Source organism: Callorhinus ursinus, unplaced genomic scaffold (genome assembly GCF_003265705.2).
Source record: "Callorhinus ursinus isolate GAN/ISIS: 27379988/994484 unplaced genomic scaffold, GSC_fseal_2.0 scaffold42, whole genome shotgun sequence".
NCBI classification, from domain to species: domain Eukaryota; kingdom Metazoa; phylum Chordata; class Mammalia; order Carnivora; family Otariidae; genus Callorhinus; species Callorhinus ursinus.
The window spans coordinates 8,864,891-8,884,242 of NW_027397104.1; the positions used below are offsets into that span (position 1 = coordinate 8,864,891).

The 19,352-nt window shown below is 35.2% G+C and overlaps 1 protein-coding gene across 1 annotated transcript in view; it reads left to right on the top strand.

Moving 5' to 3' along the window:
• The first annotated feature begins 578 nt into the window (after nt 1–578).
• The window catches only part of CAAP1 (caspase activity and apoptosis inhibitor 1), a 46,754-nt gene continuing 27,980 nt past the window's right edge, over nt 579–19,352 (top strand). The window contains exons 1-4 of the mRNA XM_025852972.2: nt 579–1,038; nt 5,383–5,583; nt 6,576–6,660; nt 7,976–8,051. Coding sequence (XP_025708757.1) covers nt 733–1,038; nt 5,383–5,583; nt 6,576–6,660; nt 7,976–8,051 — 668 coding nt within the window. The 5' untranslated portion in view covers nt 579–732. The remainder of the gene's footprint in view (nt 1,039–5,382; nt 5,584–6,575; nt 6,661–7,975; nt 8,052–19,352) is intronic.

The following is a 19,352-nucleotide window of genomic DNA, read 5'->3' on the forward strand; positions in this document are numbered from 1 at the left end:
AAAGAAGGTGCTGATCAATTTGTTTTGGGGGGACAAAATACCATAAGGAAAATAATGTAATTTTTTTTTCTTAAGCTGTTCATAGCTGCTTACATTGTAAAATGTAAGACTGGCAACAACCTAAATGCCAGCATTTAAGAGAAATACGGTGAAATACTAGACCCAAATGCCTTTAGAAGTGAAAAGGAAACATGCCTAAAAATTAGTGTTAATGGGGGAAAAACAAGGAAGCACAAAACCCTATTCCTGTATAACTCCCTAAAATACACTTCAAAAAATGTGCCCTGGTGATGATGTTAATGAGATTTTCCCCAAGTTCTGTTACATTTTATTGTCATAAACAAACATTGGAAGACAAAAAACTACACCCATAGCTTACTGTGTATGTGTACAGGACAAAATCTGAAAAGAAGTATCAATAAGCCAAAGTGCTGCTGTAAACCTCCACCTTCTGTCCTTTCTGTGCAGAAAAGCACAGAAACCTTAACGTTCAATACAACCTGCTAGCCCTCCAATTCAAGGCAATCTCCACCTTTCGCAAGAAAGCACGGTTGGTGCCAGTCACGCCCTCCAGGAACGCCTCCCGGCCTCTGCTACGAGGCCGGAAGTGACGCACAAGTTGCGACGCCAGCACTCGCCGTCAGCACTCGCCGTCCCTAGCCGCCGCCGCAGCGGGGTTTAGGTAGCTTCAGAGACGGCCGGCTTTTGCCGAATGGTTGCAGCAGGGGGATCATGACGGGGAAGAAGTCTTCCCGGGAGAAGCGGCGCAAACGAAGCGGTCAGGAAGCGGCCGCGGCACTCACGGCGCCGGACTTGGTGCCCGCCCTAGCCAGTAGCGGCAGTGGAAGCACCAGTGGCTGCGGGAGTACCAGCGGCTGCGGGAGCGTCACCTGCTGTGGGAACACCAGCTTCAGTGGAAGTGTCACCGGCGGTGGGAGTGGAGGCAGCTGCTGGGGAGGGAGCAGCGTAGAGCGCAGCGAGCGCCGGAAGCGGAGGAGCACTGACTCATCCTCCAGCGTCTCCGGGTCCCTGCAGCAGGTGCGTGCGAGCCCTTCTCGCTGCTCTCGGAGCCGCAGTGTTCTCCGACGAAGACGGGCGGGGAGAGGACTGTAGCGACGGATGGGGCTCTTATGGTAGCTCACTTAGCGCTACGATCCCAAGGTTCCACTCCTCCTTGAGGTTCATGTTACTAAATACCGGTGAACCGCACACTCCCATGCCTTTAACTTAAAAGTTTCCGGATATGCTGATCATCTACCTCTTTGCTTTTGGCCCCTTTCCACTCCAGTAGCAGTCTACCTGAAAAGTAAGGGCCAGGAACTAGTCTTCAGCGCCCTTGAGAGCCACGGTTTACTTATTTCTTCATCTTCACGTTTTAGTAGTTTATGATTAATTCCCCCTTACAGGATGAGAAAATTGAAGCTCAGAGAGATTAATGAAGTTTACCCACAGTCACAGTTTGTTAGTAAGACCTAAATTTGAATCCAATATCTGATTATAAAAGCCATGTTTTTTTACACTCCCATCGATCTACCAAGATACCGCCGTTAAAAAAAAAAAAAAGCCGTTTGCTTGTATTATAAAACGAAAGCATGAATACATAATAGTTATACAACACAGAAATAAAGGAGAAAGCATGAGAATCTGTTTAAACCTCCCCTTTATTTGCTACGCAGCCTCTTCATTAATTCTTGTCAAGTATATGTATTTAAGTTCTTACACATAAGCTTTATTGTGATATTACCTCCCATTGAATTAGATAATGTCTTATATTTTAGTGACTGCGGGATATTCCATTTTATTTTTATTGATGAATATTTAGATTTTTAGTTTTCTTGCTGTTACAGAGAATGTGAAAATGAACCCTTGTACGTATATATTGCCCAACAAATACTTTAGGGTAGAATCTTAGAAGTGAAATTGCTGGGTCAAAGTTTATGCATTTAAAAAGGTTTGGTAGGTACCACCAAATGCTTTCCAAAAACTATTTTACTGATTTATAGTCTAAACATTAGAAAAAAATACCCATTTCTGCAAATACTCACTATATCCATTTTTGAAAAGTTTGTCAGCGGGTGAAATCAATTTTTCATTTGTTTTGATTTATATACTCCTGATTAATAGATTGAACATTTTAATATTTTTATTTACCATTTGATTCCTTCTTATATAAATTGCATAAATATATTCTCTGGCCATTTTCTTTTTGGTTGTTTTGAGCTTTTTACTGTTAAGTTCTGAATCTGTCTATATAAAGTCTGGGTTCTAATCCTCTGTGTAAGATACATTGCAAATGTTACTGTAACTTTGCCCGTGGTGTACTGAAGTTTTTTTTTCTTTGTGGTCAGGACTAATAATATTATTCTTTGCCTTCTGGATTTTGTGTTTAGAAAGATCTTTCCATACTCCCAACAAATTCTTTGTTTTTTTCTAATATTTTTAAACATTACATCTAGCCACAGTATTAATTACTAGTTTAAAATTGACTCAGAAAAATTTGTGCTAACAGGGGATTTTGTCTCTTTTTTTTCAGCACTAATATTTCTTGTTTAAACATTACATTTAGCCACAGTATTAATTACTAGTTTAAAATTGACTCAGAGGGCGCCTGGGTGGCTCAGTTGGTTAAGCGACTGCCTTCGGCTCAGGTCATGATCCTGGAGTCCTGGGATCGAGTCCCACATCGGGCTCCCTGCTCAGCAGGGGGTCTGCTTCTCCCTCTGACCCTCTTCCCTCTCATGCTCTCTGTCTCTCATTCTCTCTCTCACAAATAAATAAATAAATAAAATCTTTAAAAAAATAAATAAATAAAATTGACTCAGAAAAATTTGTGCTAACAGGGGATTTTGTCTCTTTTTTTTCAGCACTAATATTTCTTGTTTTTTGTACTTTTACATTAACTAAGACTTTTAGTGTAGTGTTGAACAGAAGCAATGATAGTAGGCATTTTTTTCTCGTTTGTTTTTTTAATGGGAACACTTCTAATGTTCCATCCAAAAGTATATTTGCCAAAGCTTGTGAAAGATACTTTTGATCAAGTTAAGGGCATTTTATTCAATTCCTAGTTCACTGAGGGTTGTAGAGTTTTATCAGATGCTTTTATGGCATTCTTTGAGATGATTACATAATTTTCTCCCTCAATCGGATAATGTAATTTTTAATAAATTGGTAAATTAACTCATGTTAAACTGTCTTGCAGTCTTGGGATAGATCCTGTTTGGTTTGTTGGTTTGGTTATTGTACTCAGCTGGAATTCAGTATTCTTTTGTGTCTGTGTTCCTAAGTAAATCAGCTTATGGTTTTTATTTTTGTAGTTATCCTGTCTGGTTGTGGTATCAAGATTATGCTTGCCTTATAGATTGATTTGGAAAGCTTTGCATTTTTGGGATGTGTTCCAGAATAGTCTCTATCTTTTTCTTGAAGAACTTTCTTTCTTATTAGAACTGGACTGTTGGACTGTATAGCTCTGTGGGTCTTAAAATTTTTTTAAATTAATAATATTAGTATTTCCATGCAGAACTAAACCCTAGTTCTAATTTATAAAGGAAAGAAGTCATTATATGTTAGGCATGTGGATAACATCTCAGAATTCTGAGAGTGCCATTACATCTGGTGTGTACTATGTTCTCTATTATTGTTGTTGTTTTTGGTAACAGCTTTACAGAGATGTAATTCATATACCACACAATTCACCTATTTCAAGTATACAGTTCACTGGTTTTGAGCATATTAATGGAGTTGTGCAGTCATGACTATAGTCAGTTTTATTTTCATTACCCCCAAAAGAAATCTGATATGTACCTTCCAGCTATCATCCCTAATACCTCCACCACATTCCATCCCTAGGCAGTCACTACTTCCTGTCTCTATAGGTTTATAGATTTCCCTGTTCGGGACATTTTATATGAATGGAATAATATTTCATTGTATGGCTATACCACAATTGGTTTTTCCATTTATCACTCGATGGACCACTTTTAAAACAGTTTCATTAGAAAATATAATAAATTTACCTGAACTATATAGTCAGGGAAGATTTTCTTAAATGACTTTTGAATTGATATCTGAATTTGTTAATTTTAGGAGTATAACATTGAGGGGGGGAATGGGGAGGAAAGGCTGTCTTAGGCAGAGTGGTACGAACAAAAGCCCTGTCTGAATGAGGTGAAGGGAGAAGAGGTTATATTTGAGTAATTCTGAGGTTGTTGTGTTTGTAGCACAAACAATGAATAATGTGGACTTATTTATTTCTATTTCTTTATTTTTTTTATTGCTTTAGTTTTAATGTTTACATTTGTTTCATTTTTCCACCTTTCTTTTGGTTTCCTTGTTATTTTTTAAATTCCTTTAAAATGTGCACTGAGTTCCTGGACTAGTCATTAACTTACTATTTCTCATATTTAAACCTTCCGTTCAAACTCAGCTCGCACTTAGTGCGAAGTCGTTGAAAGGTTATAAATAAAGAGGATGAGTATAGGGGCGCCAGGGTGGCTCAGTCGTTAAGTGTCTGCCTTTGGCTCAGGTCATGATCCCGGGGTCCTGGGATTGAGCCCCCGCATTGGGCTCGCTATTCAGCAGGGATCTGCTTCTCCCTCTCCCACTCCCCCTGCTTGTGCTCTTTCTCTCTCTCGCTGTATCTCTCTCTGTCAAATAAATAAATAAAATCTTAAAAAAAAAAAGGATGAGTATGTGTATATTTTTGGAGAGACCTCAGATTAGATAAAAGACATCCAGTTAAGTAGCTGTTGAGATAATCTAGGCAAAAGATGATGGTACCTTGTACCAGGATTATGGCAAGTAGATTTGGAGAGACTGGATAGATTTTGGAGTTAGGAGGTAAAATTGACAGAAATGTCTTAAATGACTTGGCTACTTTGAATATGCTTAAATTACATAGCAGTTTTAAAAATGAGTGTAGCTCCTGGTAAGCAGTAATACTTCATAATTGCGGTCTTCAGCATTTTTGCTGCCATCCCATTTCTTTTTATGAATTTAAGAAGAATAACAATGCATACATAAAATTTTGGGTTGAGTGGCACACTAGAGGAATATCCTAATTGTTCAGAAGTCTAAAATTGTAGATCACTCAATACTGAGTATATTTTCTTTTCTTTTTTTTTTTTTAATATTGAGTATATTTTCACTTATGTGTCCTGAGAGAATCTCTTCACTTAATATCAACTGATCAAGTTAATTGTAGTACAGACAGTAAGATCAAAGAATATTGAACAATTAAATATATTTTTTACTGGCTTTAGGTAAATAATCTATGCAAAGAAAGAATTTGGAAGTGTTTAATGAAGAAGTAGTTATTAAATGTAAATGTATGAGATCATATGCATATTTCTTTATTTAATGGTTTTTTGTCTCTTTTAATTTTAGGATACCAAATACCTTTTGCCGACTTTGGAAAAAGAATTATTCTTGGCAGAGCACAGTGACCTTGAAGAAGGTGGACTGGACCTGACTGTGTCATTAAAACCAGTTAGTTTCTATATATCAGACAAAAAAGAAATGCTTCAGCAGTGTTTCTGTATCATAGGCGAGAAAAAGTTACAGAAGATGCTTCCTGATGTGTTAAAGGTACTTCATTACATATATTATTGGATTATACATATATATAGAAATACAAACACTTTTTTTATAGTAATCATTTTGCTTCATGTAAATTATAATTGGATGTTTTCAACTCAAGCTACTTCAAAAAGATTAAAAAATGGGATCTTGGAGAAGTATAAATGGCCTTGTATATTTAGAAGTTTGCCAAGAAAAAATGGAGCAGTATGCTGTGTTTAGGTAAGGAATTTCTTAACCTTTTGGAAATAATTCTATTAAATGCAGGCAATTTTAGTAAAAAATTAGCGGTATAATGACTCTTTCTGGTGTCTTTTTTTTTTTTTTTTAAAGATTTATTTATTTATTTGAGAGAGCGAGAATGAGAGAGAGAGAGAGTACATGAGACGGGGGAGGGTTAGAGGGAGAAGCAGGCTCCCCACCAAGCAGGGAGCCCGATGCAGGACCCGATCCCGGGACTCCAGGATCATGACCTGAGCCGAAGGCAGTCGCTTAACCAACTGAGCCACCCAGGCGCCCTCTTTCTGGTGTCTTAAATAATATTCTGCTATGTAACAGTATACAGTATTGGTTGGTAAAAGCTTACATTTCTTTAAATTCACAAATATTTTCATATATTTGTTTATGGTATTCTAATTTTACAGTTATGGAAATAGGGCGTGGAAGATCTAAGATGTATAGAGCCAGCACTTGAGTATGTAAATCTTTAGAGGAATTACCTAACAAATAGGCTGCTATTAAGAATATCTGGGAACCTGACTTACTCTTTAGTTTGTTCTTTCATAATAAACATGACTTTATTCTCATCAAATGTCTATAAATTATAACATTTACATGTTATTGACCATTTTACAGATTTCATCTCATGGAAAGATTTATATGGCTTTTAATTTGTTTTAATGTAAGAGTTTGCTAACCAGACATTTTTTATGATTACTATTTTCTAGTTTATATTGGCACTATATTACATAAATGTATTTTTTTAATGTCATTTTCTTTAGAACTGTTCAATAGAAGAAATTAAAAAACTGTGCCAGGAACAGTTAGAGCTACTATCTGAAAAAAAAATCTTGAAGATTCTCGAGGGTAAGAATACATATTTCTGCACTCTGGTAACTTACTAGTTAACATATAAGTAGCATAAATCCTAAGTTATTCTTTTTTTTTACTTGATTATTTAATTTCATTACTGGGTAATCATTGAGTAATTTTTCTATTTGTACTTTGAAATATAGCTTACATAGCAGAAGAGCATTTCAAGAATAGACTTTTTGATGTGTATTTCGTTTTCTCAAATCAAATATAATCAAAGATAAGAGCATAAGTTTGTATACAATAATAAAATGAAATAAATTTTACCCAAAATGCTGTAAAGAAGTATTAATTATTGAGATGGCTTTCCTTAAAATAATTTTTTATTTTCTGCTTTACACCCCTATTGCTTGTAACTGCCTGTTGCTATACTACTTTTGCTGTAATAAGACCTGGCTGTAGAGTTGGAAGAATTTTTGCAGTTTGCCTACATTTATCTCTGCCTAAAGTGTGACTATTCTTTGTGACACTATTACCTGTAGAATTTTAGATTTTCTTTTTTTTTAATTTATTCATTTGAGAAGAGAGAGAGAGAGAGAGAGAGAGAGAGAGAGAGAAAGCATGAGCAGGGGGAGAGGGAGAAGCAGACTCTCCGCTGAGCTGGGAGCCTGATGTGGTGCTTGATCCCAGGACCCGGAGATGATGACCTGAGCTGAAGGCAGATGCTTAACCATTTGAGCCACCCAGGTGCCCCAGAATTTTAGATTTTCAGGCTTTTTTTTTCTTTTGGAACTGTACAAGGATTTTAACATTAGCATTACAAGAGAAGAAGCAAAAAAAATGGAGACTTTCAATTTCCAGAGATAATATCTCTTTGAAATGTAAAATGGTTTAATGTGCACGCTTGGCTGGTTTACTTGGTAGAGCATGCGACTTTTGATCTCAGGGTTGTGAGTTTGAGCCCCATGTTGGGTGTAGAGATTACTTAAAAATAAAATCTTTAAAAAAAATTAAAATGGTTTAATGGAATTTGTAACTTTGCTAATAGATGTATACATCTGGGTGTAGCCTATAAGTATATATATATATATATATAGATATATATATATATATACACACACATACACACACACACAGACACGTTGTGTGTGTGTGTGTATTTATAAAATAGTTAACGGGAAGGCAGTGAGAAATACCTAATAAGGCATTGAAAGGAACTCATTTTAAATATAAGCAATTAACAATTTCATCTTTCAACAACTATAAAGTTCTCAAATCTGCATCACTTCTATAGATGGCACTTTGCGTAATGATTAAATTGTTCTGACATTTTATAAGCCTGCTTTCAATAGTTTATTTTATTTATAAGGTGACAATGGTATGGACTCTGATATGGAAGAGGAGGCAGATGATGGCACTAAGATGGGATCTGATTTAGTCAGTCAGTAAGTTAAAAACTTTCATTTCCATTTCAAAATTTCTTTGTTGTTCCTTCCATGATTTCTTACCTTAAGAATGTGTTTATTTTTCTGCATTGTATTTATATAAAATCAACAGTGTAGAATTGATTTGTTTACTTGTAATGATTGGTCCTTTTGGTATATATGAGAATACAGTTAATTGCTTTCAGGATTAAGGTGATTTTCTTAAACTACTACTCATACATTTTTGACAACAGTGATGCCAGCCTGAAGCAGAATCACATCTCTCATTTGGAATTTGAATTTATTGCTAGTGATACTCATTATTTATTAAGTACTTAGTCTACCAGGTATTACGTTAATTGGTTTAAAACACTTAAAATTCTTCTGGTATCTATTAATGTCAGGTTGATAATTGTCTCATTTCACAGATGAGATAGTAAGGTGGTTCATTTTATATAGGTACATAAAATTTGACTCTTGTGATGATAAAAACTGCCCAGAGTTTTGGGATGCTAATACAAACCTTTTTATTTTGGAAAATTTCAAATTTATCTAAAAATTGAAAGAATCATAGAATGAAATCAGCAACATTAACATTTTGCTATTTTTGCTTTCTCTCTTTGTATTTATCATTTTTCTTCCAGAGCTATTTGTTTTAGCTTTCTAGGGCTGCCATAGCAAAATACCATAGACTGGTTGACTTAAAGAACAGAAAATCAGTTTCTCAGTTCTGAAGGCTGGAAGTTCAAGATCAAGGTACTGGCAAGGTTGGTTTCCTCTGAGGCCTCTCTTCTTGGCTTGCAGATGGCCACCTTGTTGCTGCCTCTTTTTTTTTAAGATTTATTTAGAAGTGGGGGGAGGGAAGGGCAGAACTGGAGAATCCTCAAGCAGACTCCTTGCTGAGCACGGAGCCTGACATGGGGGATGTGGAGCTTGATCCAAGGACCCTGAGATCATGCATAACCTGAGCTGAAATCAAGAGTTGGACACTTAACCTACACTGAGCCACCCAGGTGCCCCTTGTTGCTTGCTGCCTTTTGATTTGATTGCCCTTATGTGTGTGCGCCCCCTGGTGTCTCTCTCTGTGTTCTAATCTCTTTTGATAAGGATACCAGACACCGGAGTCTACCATAATGGCCTCATTTTAACTTAATTAGCTCTTTAAAGGTCCTATGTCCAGAATAGTCATATTTTGAGGTACTGGGGTTAGGGCTTCAGCCTATGAACTTTTTAGGGAGGAGACATAGTTCAGCCCATAAATCATTTAAAAATGCAGATGTCATAACATTTCATGCCTAAACAATTCAGTATGCATTTCCTAAAAATGAGTCTACTACATAACCACAATACATCACTTTTAAGAAAATAAACAGTAATTCAATAATGTCCTCTAATATATTGGCCATATAAAGTTTCCCCAATTACTAAAAAAACTATTTAGAGTGTATTTTAATTAATAAACTGATTCTGATCTGGGATTCAGAGTTCATGTGTTTGATTGTTAGCATCACAGAGCTGAGTTTGAAGGGAAGGTTTAAATATGAGAAATAATAAGTTTAATGACTAGTCCAGGAACTCAGTGCACATTTTAAAGGAATTTAAAAAATAACAAGGAAACCAAAAGAAAGTTGGAAAAATGAAACAACGAATGTAAACATTAAAACTAAAGAAATAAAAAAAACTACAGAAATAGAAATAAATAAGTCTACAACGTGTCTTTGTAAAGTTCAGATCATAGAGAAACTCCTTTTGGATCTGATTAAGGAGATGGAAAACAATTATAATTGAGATTAGGAAGAAGGGAGATATAATCACATAATCATAGACTGGTATGAATCCACATGCAGCGTTGTATAAACAGTCTTGACGCTAGCAAATGGATGTTTTTTTTCGAAATACAAATAAACCAAATCAACTTTCTGCAAAAGTAGAAAACTTGGAGATTAAACATAGAAGAAATTGGAAAGGTGAATAGAGATCTATTGAAGAAAACACCAAGACAAGGTGGATTCACAGCTGAATTATTACTTAACGTGAGTCAATGCATGTAATGTGTTTACATCTAATAAAATGTTCATTAATACCATCTGTTGTTATTTTCAAACACTACACCTGTGTTATTTAAATTATTCCAGGCCCTAGGAAAAGATGAAAAGGTCTTCAATTTACTTTATGACTTCTGCGTAGCTTTAATACCCCAAATTTCATAAATAGAAAAAAGCATATGGGGGGTTATAGGCGTTCTCACTGGTGAATATAGATGTAAAAATTATAAGTACATATTAGCATGTAGAATCCAGCAGTGTATCACGTGAGTAGTTACTCCACTGACCAAGTAGAATTTATTCCAGGAATTTACAGGAAATTTAATTAGACACTCTATTAGCATAATTCATATCAGCAAATTAAAGAAGAAAAATTATATGGTCAGATAAGTAGGTACTAAGAAGGCCTTTGATAACATTCAGCAGTCATTTCTAATATAAGCTATAGGTAAAAATGGTACCAGAGAAAACTACTCAGATATGATGAGAGCATTTGACCAAACTTACTACCCACTTAGTGAATTAAAATGAGGGACTAGACAGAAGCATTATGGCCATTAATTTTAAACATTTTCTTAGAGGTTCTAGCAAATGTAGTTAGACCAAAAGAAAGATGGGTGATGGAGAGGAATTAATTTTTATATGATCAACTTTGGAAAAGAAATAAAAATATTTCTCTTTTCCGTTTATAAGATTATAAACCTAGAACAGCTGAGAGATTCTAGGTTTTTTAAAAAAGACTGGAATTTGATAAGATGGAACAGTATATAAGCATAAGGAAATCAACAACTGTTCTCTCATAGCAGAAACATCTAAAAGGAATGTATTAGGGTTTTCCAGAGAGATAGAAGCAGTAGGATATGTATAGATATATAAAAGAGATTTATTATAGGAATTGGCTTATGTGCTTATGGATGCCAAGAAGTCCCATGATCTGCTGATCTGTTGTCTGTAAGCTGGAGAGCCAGGAAAGCCAGTGGCAAAGCACAGACTTAGTCTGAAGGCCAGGGAATGTGGTGTAAGTCCCAGTCTAACTCCAAAAGCCCAGAAACCAGAAGTGCCCCTGTTCCAGTGCAGATGGATTTCTGAACTCAAGCAGACAGAGTTAATTGGCCCTTCTGCCTTTTTTTTTTTTTAAGATTTTTTACTTGAGAGAGCACAGGGAGTAGCCAGAGGGGGAGGGACAAGCAGGCTCTGCACTGAGCGCAGCGCCTGATGTGGGGCTGGATCCCAGGACCCTGAGATCAGGATCTGAGCCAAAACCAAGAATTGGTCCCTTAACTGACTGAGCCACCCGGGTGCCCTGCCCTTCTACCTTTTTTATTCCAGTCAAGGGATTAGATGTTGCCCACCAGGGCTATATGCTTTACTCAGTTCACCAATTTAAATGCTAATCTCTTCAGGAAACATTCTCACAGACACATAGAATTGATGTTTTACTCGCATTCTTCAGCCCAGTGACCAGAACCTAAAAAAAAAATTCTATTAATACTAGTTGTAAAAACTATGATATGCTTTCAAATACATTTAACAGGGAACTTCTGAAGAAAACCGTAACCTTTTACTAAAAGACAAGAAAATCATGATCTGAAAAAAAATAGTGTACTTTAATTGTGTAATCTATTGTGGTTGGTGCAGTTCTTAAATAAGACTAAAAACCCAGAAACCATAAAAGAAAGAAATTTTGGGTATTAACTTGTGTTAAATAAAGTCAGTAACCAAACAAAAGATCTGGAAGAAATACTTGCAAGCAAAGTATAACAATCCTAATATTAGTGAAGGTTGAATTCAGGGCAAAAAGATTTATGCAAGACAATTAAAAGCAATTTATAATTGAAATCCACAAAGATGATCTAATGGGAATATATGCCTTACATGTGCCATATATCTATGTATTTCCTTTATATAGCTTTTATAAGGCAAAAACTACGGGAATCGTGAAACAAGAAGTGCATGAGTAGTAGGAACTTGATTTTATCTCATCTATCTCATGATAAATAACTGAATGAAAAATAAGTGAAGGTATTGAAGACCTAAATGAATTGATTGGTATAGACCATATTCTGTATTCTGAAAACAGAACTCACCTCCTGTGGAATAGCCACAAAAATTGATAATAAGTTTGGTCATAAAAATGTCAATAAAGTTCTCAAAGAACTATTGTCCTGATTTTAGAGCAGTAAAGTAAAATGAACAAAAACGCTGTGGAACCTCACTATCTACATATTCTAAAGCTCAACGCTTTTAGGTTGAAGAGGAATTATAAACCGTCTAAAAACTAACAATAAATAAAAAATTAACCAGCTCTCTGGGATACAGCTAACGTAGTACTCAGAGGAAAATTTTATCCTTAAATATATATTACTGATCGGCAAATAATTAAAATAAGTGAACTGAATATTCAAGAAGTTAGGAAAAAAAAGAACAAGAAAATAAACTTAAAAGCAAATACATACAATTAATGGCATACTTAAAGGTGAAAACCTGCGTGGTTTCTTTCTAAGATAGGACCAAGCAGAAATATCTTCTCCCATCACTCCTATTTAGCAATGTACTAGAAGTCCCAACAGGTTTAACAAAGCATGAAAAAGAAATACAAGTCACAAAGATTTGAAAGAAAAAGTAAAACTCCCTATTTGGTGAAGACTTAATGTGTTAATAATCTGTTGGGGCTGCCATAACAAAATACCACAGACTAGATAGTTTATAGACAACAGAAATTTATTTAACTACCAAAAATAACAAAGCAGAAGCATTAGTTATAAGGAATTTTTGACAGTGTGGTACTTTAAAGCTTGAAATTAATGAGTGTTAACTTAGAACAAATTTTATAAGAATGAGATTTAGGAACTAAAAATATAAAACATCCATAGTTTCTAAATACCTTCATTTCCAAAAGGGTGAGGGATGGGATTGTCACTTCAGTTCACCTTAGAAAAGCAAATGAACAAATGTATATTATGTTACAGATAGTCTAAAAACCTCAGCATCTATGATTTTGCAGTGTTTTAAAACTGCTGGGTATAGTTACAAGATTTGCAAATGTTACAGATGATGACAATTGCTTAACAAGGACAACAATTTTAAGTAAATAAGTCAGTATAGAGGCCTGGAATTAGAGTGCTGTCTCCATTTAAAAATGGGCTGGAAAAGAAGCTTTATAGCTTAAAAGAGCACTAAAAATGAGAACAGATGTTAGCTCGGCCTTTAATGTAAGATGATTATGCTCTAAAGAATATGTTTGTAATGATATTTAAATCTTGAATGATGCAATAAAATAATCAGGATTGGGTTTTATATATAAAGAATGAAAATACAAATACATTAGGGAGATCTTAGCAGTATTTTAGAATTGCTCTAATATATTTTCATGAGTTTTAAATTAATGTGCTTTTAGTGAGCGATATTGAGGGAGAATTTGATGGAAATGAAAACTGTTTCCCTATGGATAATAAGCATTGTTGACATAATATCACAGTTCTAGAAGATAAAGAAATTTAAAAATCCAGATTCTCAAAATAAGGTATACTGCAGAGTAGTTTCTATATGAGGATTATGGAAATACTGTTCCTGGTCATTGCTACTTTCTTAACAGATAATAGGCATGTTCTAAAGTAGCTTTTATTGGATTCCAGTTTTGGGGCACCTAGGTGGCTCAGTCATTAGGAGTCTGCCTTAGGCTCAGGTCATGATCCCAGGGTGCTGGGATCGAGCCCCTCATCAGGCTCCCTGCTCCACATCGGGCTCCCTGCTCGGCAGGAAGCCTCCTTCTCCCTCTCCCACTCCCCCTGCTTGTGTTCCCTCTCTCGCCGTGTCTCTCTCTGTCAAATAAATAAATAAATAATCTTTAAAAAAAAATAAAGCTATTATTGGATTCCTGTTTTAGATGATTAAATTTTTTTTTTTTTTTAAAAAATGAGATTCCTAAATAGACTTTTAGAGACTTTAGGTAACAGATATAAATTGAACCATTTATATTCACTAGAATATTTAATTAGTGAATAAAACAGGAAATTGTTTTGCAAAGTGAATAATTCTTTGGCAGGAATTATTTTTAAATTTCCACTTAATCATTTGTTTTATGAATTTCAAATGTGAATATTTTTGTTCAAAATGGAGCACATGAGTATTAAATATAAGTGGTTGAAAAGAGAAGTTGGTGTCATCTACTAATAGTTAACTATTTACAATGTACTGGTTACTAGTTACAGTGTACTAGACTTTAGTACATTGTAATAATTATATATTTTAAGTAGTCTACAAAGCTATTCCACCCTTCAAAATAGGAGTAGCTTCCTTTTTACTGCTGTTTATAGTAGGGTTAGGCACTTTAGTGAGATGGAATGAAAAGAAGAGCATATTGCTTAGATGTAGGTGAGTAAATGACTACTTTGCATTAAGATGTTTATTCTTTAAAATACTGAACTATTCCTCTGGCTTGATCAGTTGTCTTACTAAGAGCAACAGCTAGAACTGTACTGTATGACCATTCTTCTGTTGCTGAACCTTGGCAGTGAGAGTGATGCTGTGTTAATTTAATAAAAAGCCAGAGATTAGCAGCTGTGTTAGTTCTCTTAATTTTTAAATTGAATCTGTTGTGATTTTTCTGTCAGTTTACTGCCTTATCCTGTTGCTCAAAGCCTGGGTTAGATGATAGCAGGTATTTTTCCTTTTTTCTGCTATTTCCTTATCACTCTTTTTAAATAGTTAAGTTTTTCTTAATCATATACATGATTCTCGTTTTATTAATTGCCCTTTCTAGTTCATTTGAAAAATAAATTCACGGGGCTCCTGGGTGGCTCAGTCAGTTGAGTGTTGGACTCTTGATTTTGGCTCAGGTCATGATCTCGGGGTCATGGGATTGAGCCCCATTTCAGGCTCTGCACTCAACCCTGCGTCTGCTTATCTCTCTCCCTCCCCCCCGTTTTCACTCTCTCTCTCAAATAAATAAATAAAATCTTAAAAAAAAATTCACTGATATTTACAGTGTGCTAAACCAGTTGTTTAAGACTGTTCTCTCGGGTGCCTAGGTGGCTCATTCGTTAAGCGTCTGCCTTCAGCTCAGGTTATGATCCCAGGGTCCTGGGATTGAGCCCCACATCAGGCTCCCTGCTCTGCGGGAAGCCTGCTTCTCCCTCTCCCACTCCCCCTGCTTGTGTTCCCTCTCTCGCTGTGTCTTTCTGTCACATAAATAAATAAAATCTTAAAAAAAAAAAAAGACTCTTCTCTAATACACATGTGAACTTGTCCCACCATTTCAAGTGTTTGCTTACTAAGAGTCATTTATGTTGTTTCCAGTTCAATTTTTGTAGTTGCATAATTTAGTGAAATATATAAACAGATGAAATATCAGTATGAAAAGAGTAGTTGATTTAAGTGAAAAACTCAGAGTGGAGTTATTAAAAAGTTGTCATTGAGCTGTGGGATAACAATAAAAGTTTGGGGAACATCGTTAAGAGGTAGTTTTTTTTTTGCACTCAGATGTTTGTTTTTTAAATAAGCCAAAAGTAGAAATGGTTTATGTGAGTAGGATGAAATGGAACTGTTTTCCATGGATTCCTAATAAAGGTAAGGCTGTGGTATCAGATCCAAAGATTGGGGAAGGAAGGTAACACTTCTGTTTTATGTTAACTTAAAATGCTTAAATTATATAACTTTTAAAGGTGTTTTCCTATGGTAATAAGAACTTTTTTCAGGTAAACGACATTACTTGTCTAAATTAGGTAAAAGGAATTTCTTTTTTTTTTACTTTTATTATGAAAAATGACAAGGGTGTAGAAAAAATAATAGTGTAACGACACTCCCATATACATGTTGGCTAGATCTAATGATTATAGCAATTTTCATTTTTCCATTGTTGTTTCATCTTTTTTCTTAAAGTATTATGAAGTGAATTATAGATATCTTAATTCTGAATATTTGTTTGAATTTCCAGAAAATAAGGACATTTTCCCACATAACCATGTATCTGGTGTCTTTTATTTAAGAGCTTATTTATTTGAATGGTAAATGCATGCACATAGTACAAAAATTTTTAAAGTATATAGTAAAAATAAATCCTTTTCCTATTCCTCATTCTCTCTTCCTATAGGCAACCACAGTAAGCCAGTTTCTTGTATATGCTCCCAGAGATATTCCGTAGTTTACAAATTTATGTGTATGTGTATTTTTTTCTTTTCACACATTATGGCAGCATACTGTGCAAACTATTCCATACCTTTTCCATTTAATTTTTTCCATATAATAGTATGTCTTTTCTTGGGTTTTATTCTACCTACTACATATAAAGCTTCCTATATATACCTGTATGCTATTCGATGTACCTCAACATTAAGTCTGTTGATGGACATTTAAGTTGTTTACTCTTTTGTTACCACAAATGATATGAATATTTCTGTATATAATCTTGTTCCTCTGTGATTATGTGTAGCATAAATACCTACAAGTTAATTGTTGAGTCAGATATTTACTCATATGAAATTTTAAAAGATTTTTCCATAATTGACTTACAGAGTTTAAACTGATTTGTACCTCTAAATATGGAGTACATGTGTTCATACACTTTACTTAATATAGTGTTATCTAACATTTTGATCTTTGTTCACCCAATAGATAATAATATCTCATTGGAATTTTAATTTGTAGTCTCTTACTATGAGTGAAATTAACCACCTTTATATATATTTTGGAGTTAGTGGAGTTTTCTGTGAACTCTGGCATTTATTTACCCTTTGTGTATATAGTTGGAGGACTTTGGTCTTTTTTTTTAAGATTTTATTTATTTTTTTGACAGAGAGAGAGGGAGAGAGAAAAGAAGAGGGGAGGGGCAGAGGGAGAGGGAGAAGCAGGCTCCCTGCCGAGCAGGGAGCCCCACATGCGGCTCGATCCCAGGACCCTGGGCTCATGACCTGAGCCGGAGGCAGACACTTAAGCGACTGAGCCACCCAGGCACCCCAACTTTGGTCTTTTTAATCCATTGTTGGTGATACAGGTTGCAATTATTTTTTGCTTGTTGCTCTTTTTTTATACTTTAAGTACTTTTACCTTTTTTTGAATGCATAAATATTTCACGTTTATGTAATCTAATTTGGCAGTCTTGTTTTCTGGGTTTTATATTTAGAAAAGGCCTGCTCTATTCTGAAGTTATTAAGTATTCGTTATATTTTTTTTTAGTACTTTATGGATTTTTTAGATGTTTAAATCTTTGATTCGTTGGAAATTTAGTTTGGTCTCAGTTTTAAGGTGTAGGGCTCTAAGATCCCCTTTTAATTTTCATTTTGCCATGTTCTTCTTTACAACTATGAAGAATTCACTTAGCATGTGATTTTTACAATTCTTGATTAGACTGCTGTTATTCAGTAAATTTCTTCTGTATGTTTATTTCCTTTTATTCCCCTCCTTGTTTTCTGTTACAAACTTGTGGGAATCTGTACTTCTGCTGTTTTTTGTTTTTGTTTTTTTTTTAAAGATTTTATTTATTTATTTGACAGAGAGTGAGAGAGTGAGCGCACAAGCAGGGGGAGCGGGAGAGGGAGAAGCAGGCTCCCCACTGAGCAGGGAACCCAATGTGAGGCTCCATCCCAGGACTCTGGGATCATGATCTGAGCCGAAGGCAGACGCTTAAGCGACTGAGCCCCCCAGGCCCCCCTCATTAACTGTTTTTTGAAAGTTAATAGCCAAATACATGGGTATGGTTTAAAAAACACAAATAGTACACTTTCTGCCATCTTTCCATGCTTCCATAATGGTGCTCATTATGGCATATGCTCTCAAGAGCATTAACAATGTCAAAACAAACAAACAAAAAACCAAAAAAGCCCCATAATGCCAGAAAGAGAGGCCAACGCCAAGTTCTTACTAGGCCATGCTCCAAAGTCATTGTTCAGTTTCTAACTGTGATGATGAAGCGTGGTTATATTGGTGAATTTGAAATAATTGATGATTACAGAGCTGGGAAAATTGTAATGAACCTCATGCGCAAGTTAACCAAGTATGGAGCGATCAGCCCCAGATTTGATATACAACTCAGAGATCTAGAAAAATGGCGGAATAATCTCCCATCCCACCAACTTGATTTTGAAAACCAACTGAAAACCTTAGCTGGCATCATGGACCATGAAGAAGCAAGACAAAGACACAGGGGGAAGATCCTAGGATTCTTTTTCTAGGGATGTAATACGTATGTGCAAATAATATGCCTCAGTGAGGAAAAAAATTCAAACAGTACTATTTGTACAAAATAGTACAAAAAGGTATACAGTTCGAAATATTTCCTTCCTCCCTTTTCATTCCCATTCCTCTCGGGCCCTTTCTTGAGGATTATGGGTCTTTCATTGTTGTTGCTTATGTCTGTCTTTTCATTGAAATTTTCAACATTTAAAATATTTCTGTCTGGATGTTTTAATAGCTTATCTTAGTTTACCCAATTAGAAAGAAGAATTTTCCTCTGGGGCCGTGAGGTCAAATTCTGAATGAAAACTGACTTTATGCTTTGAGATATATATGGCCTTATGAATATGTATATAGCTATGGCTACATGTTGTTTTTGTTTTTGGTTTTTTTTTTTTTGGTGGCAGCAAAGCAAAGTTTATTGAGTGATAGTACAAAGCTCTTGAAGAGGGGGGGGAGAGAGGTTTGCCTGGCTACATGTATTTTTTAGGTATTACTACTTGGAGAAGTATCTCTGTAGGTAATAGAAAGTCCAAATAAATGTGAAGAGTGAAGGTTCTAGAATTAAACTGCCTGCATTTCAAATTTAAATTTAATGCCTGCCAGCATAACTCCACAGCTTGCTGTCTCTCTGATGTTTGGCAAGTTACTTAAACCCTCCTGGGCCTCAGTTTCCTCATCTGGAGAATAGGGGTAATGCCAGTACCTATCCTATAAGATTGTGGTGATGATTAAGTGAGAAAAAGATCATGAAGTGCTTAGAATAGTGCCTGTAATATGGTAAGCATCGAAAAAAACATTACTGTATTTGCTTTGGGGTTTTTACTCTGAATCTGTAATAATAACTATTCCTAAAATTCCACTTTAGGCTAATGAGTATTGGGGATTTTCCCCACATTTTTTTTTATGAAAGCCTGAAGAAAGTGAAATAATTCATTGTATTTTTTAATATTCTTTACTGTTGTTGCTTTTTAAAAAACAATTCATTGTTTACAAGGGTCTAATTTTTTCATTTGTTACAAAAAAGTTTAGGAGAAAACTATTATGTATACGTTTTCAAGCATAAAAGGATTTTTATCACAAATGAGATCAATTTGTTATGTTGACA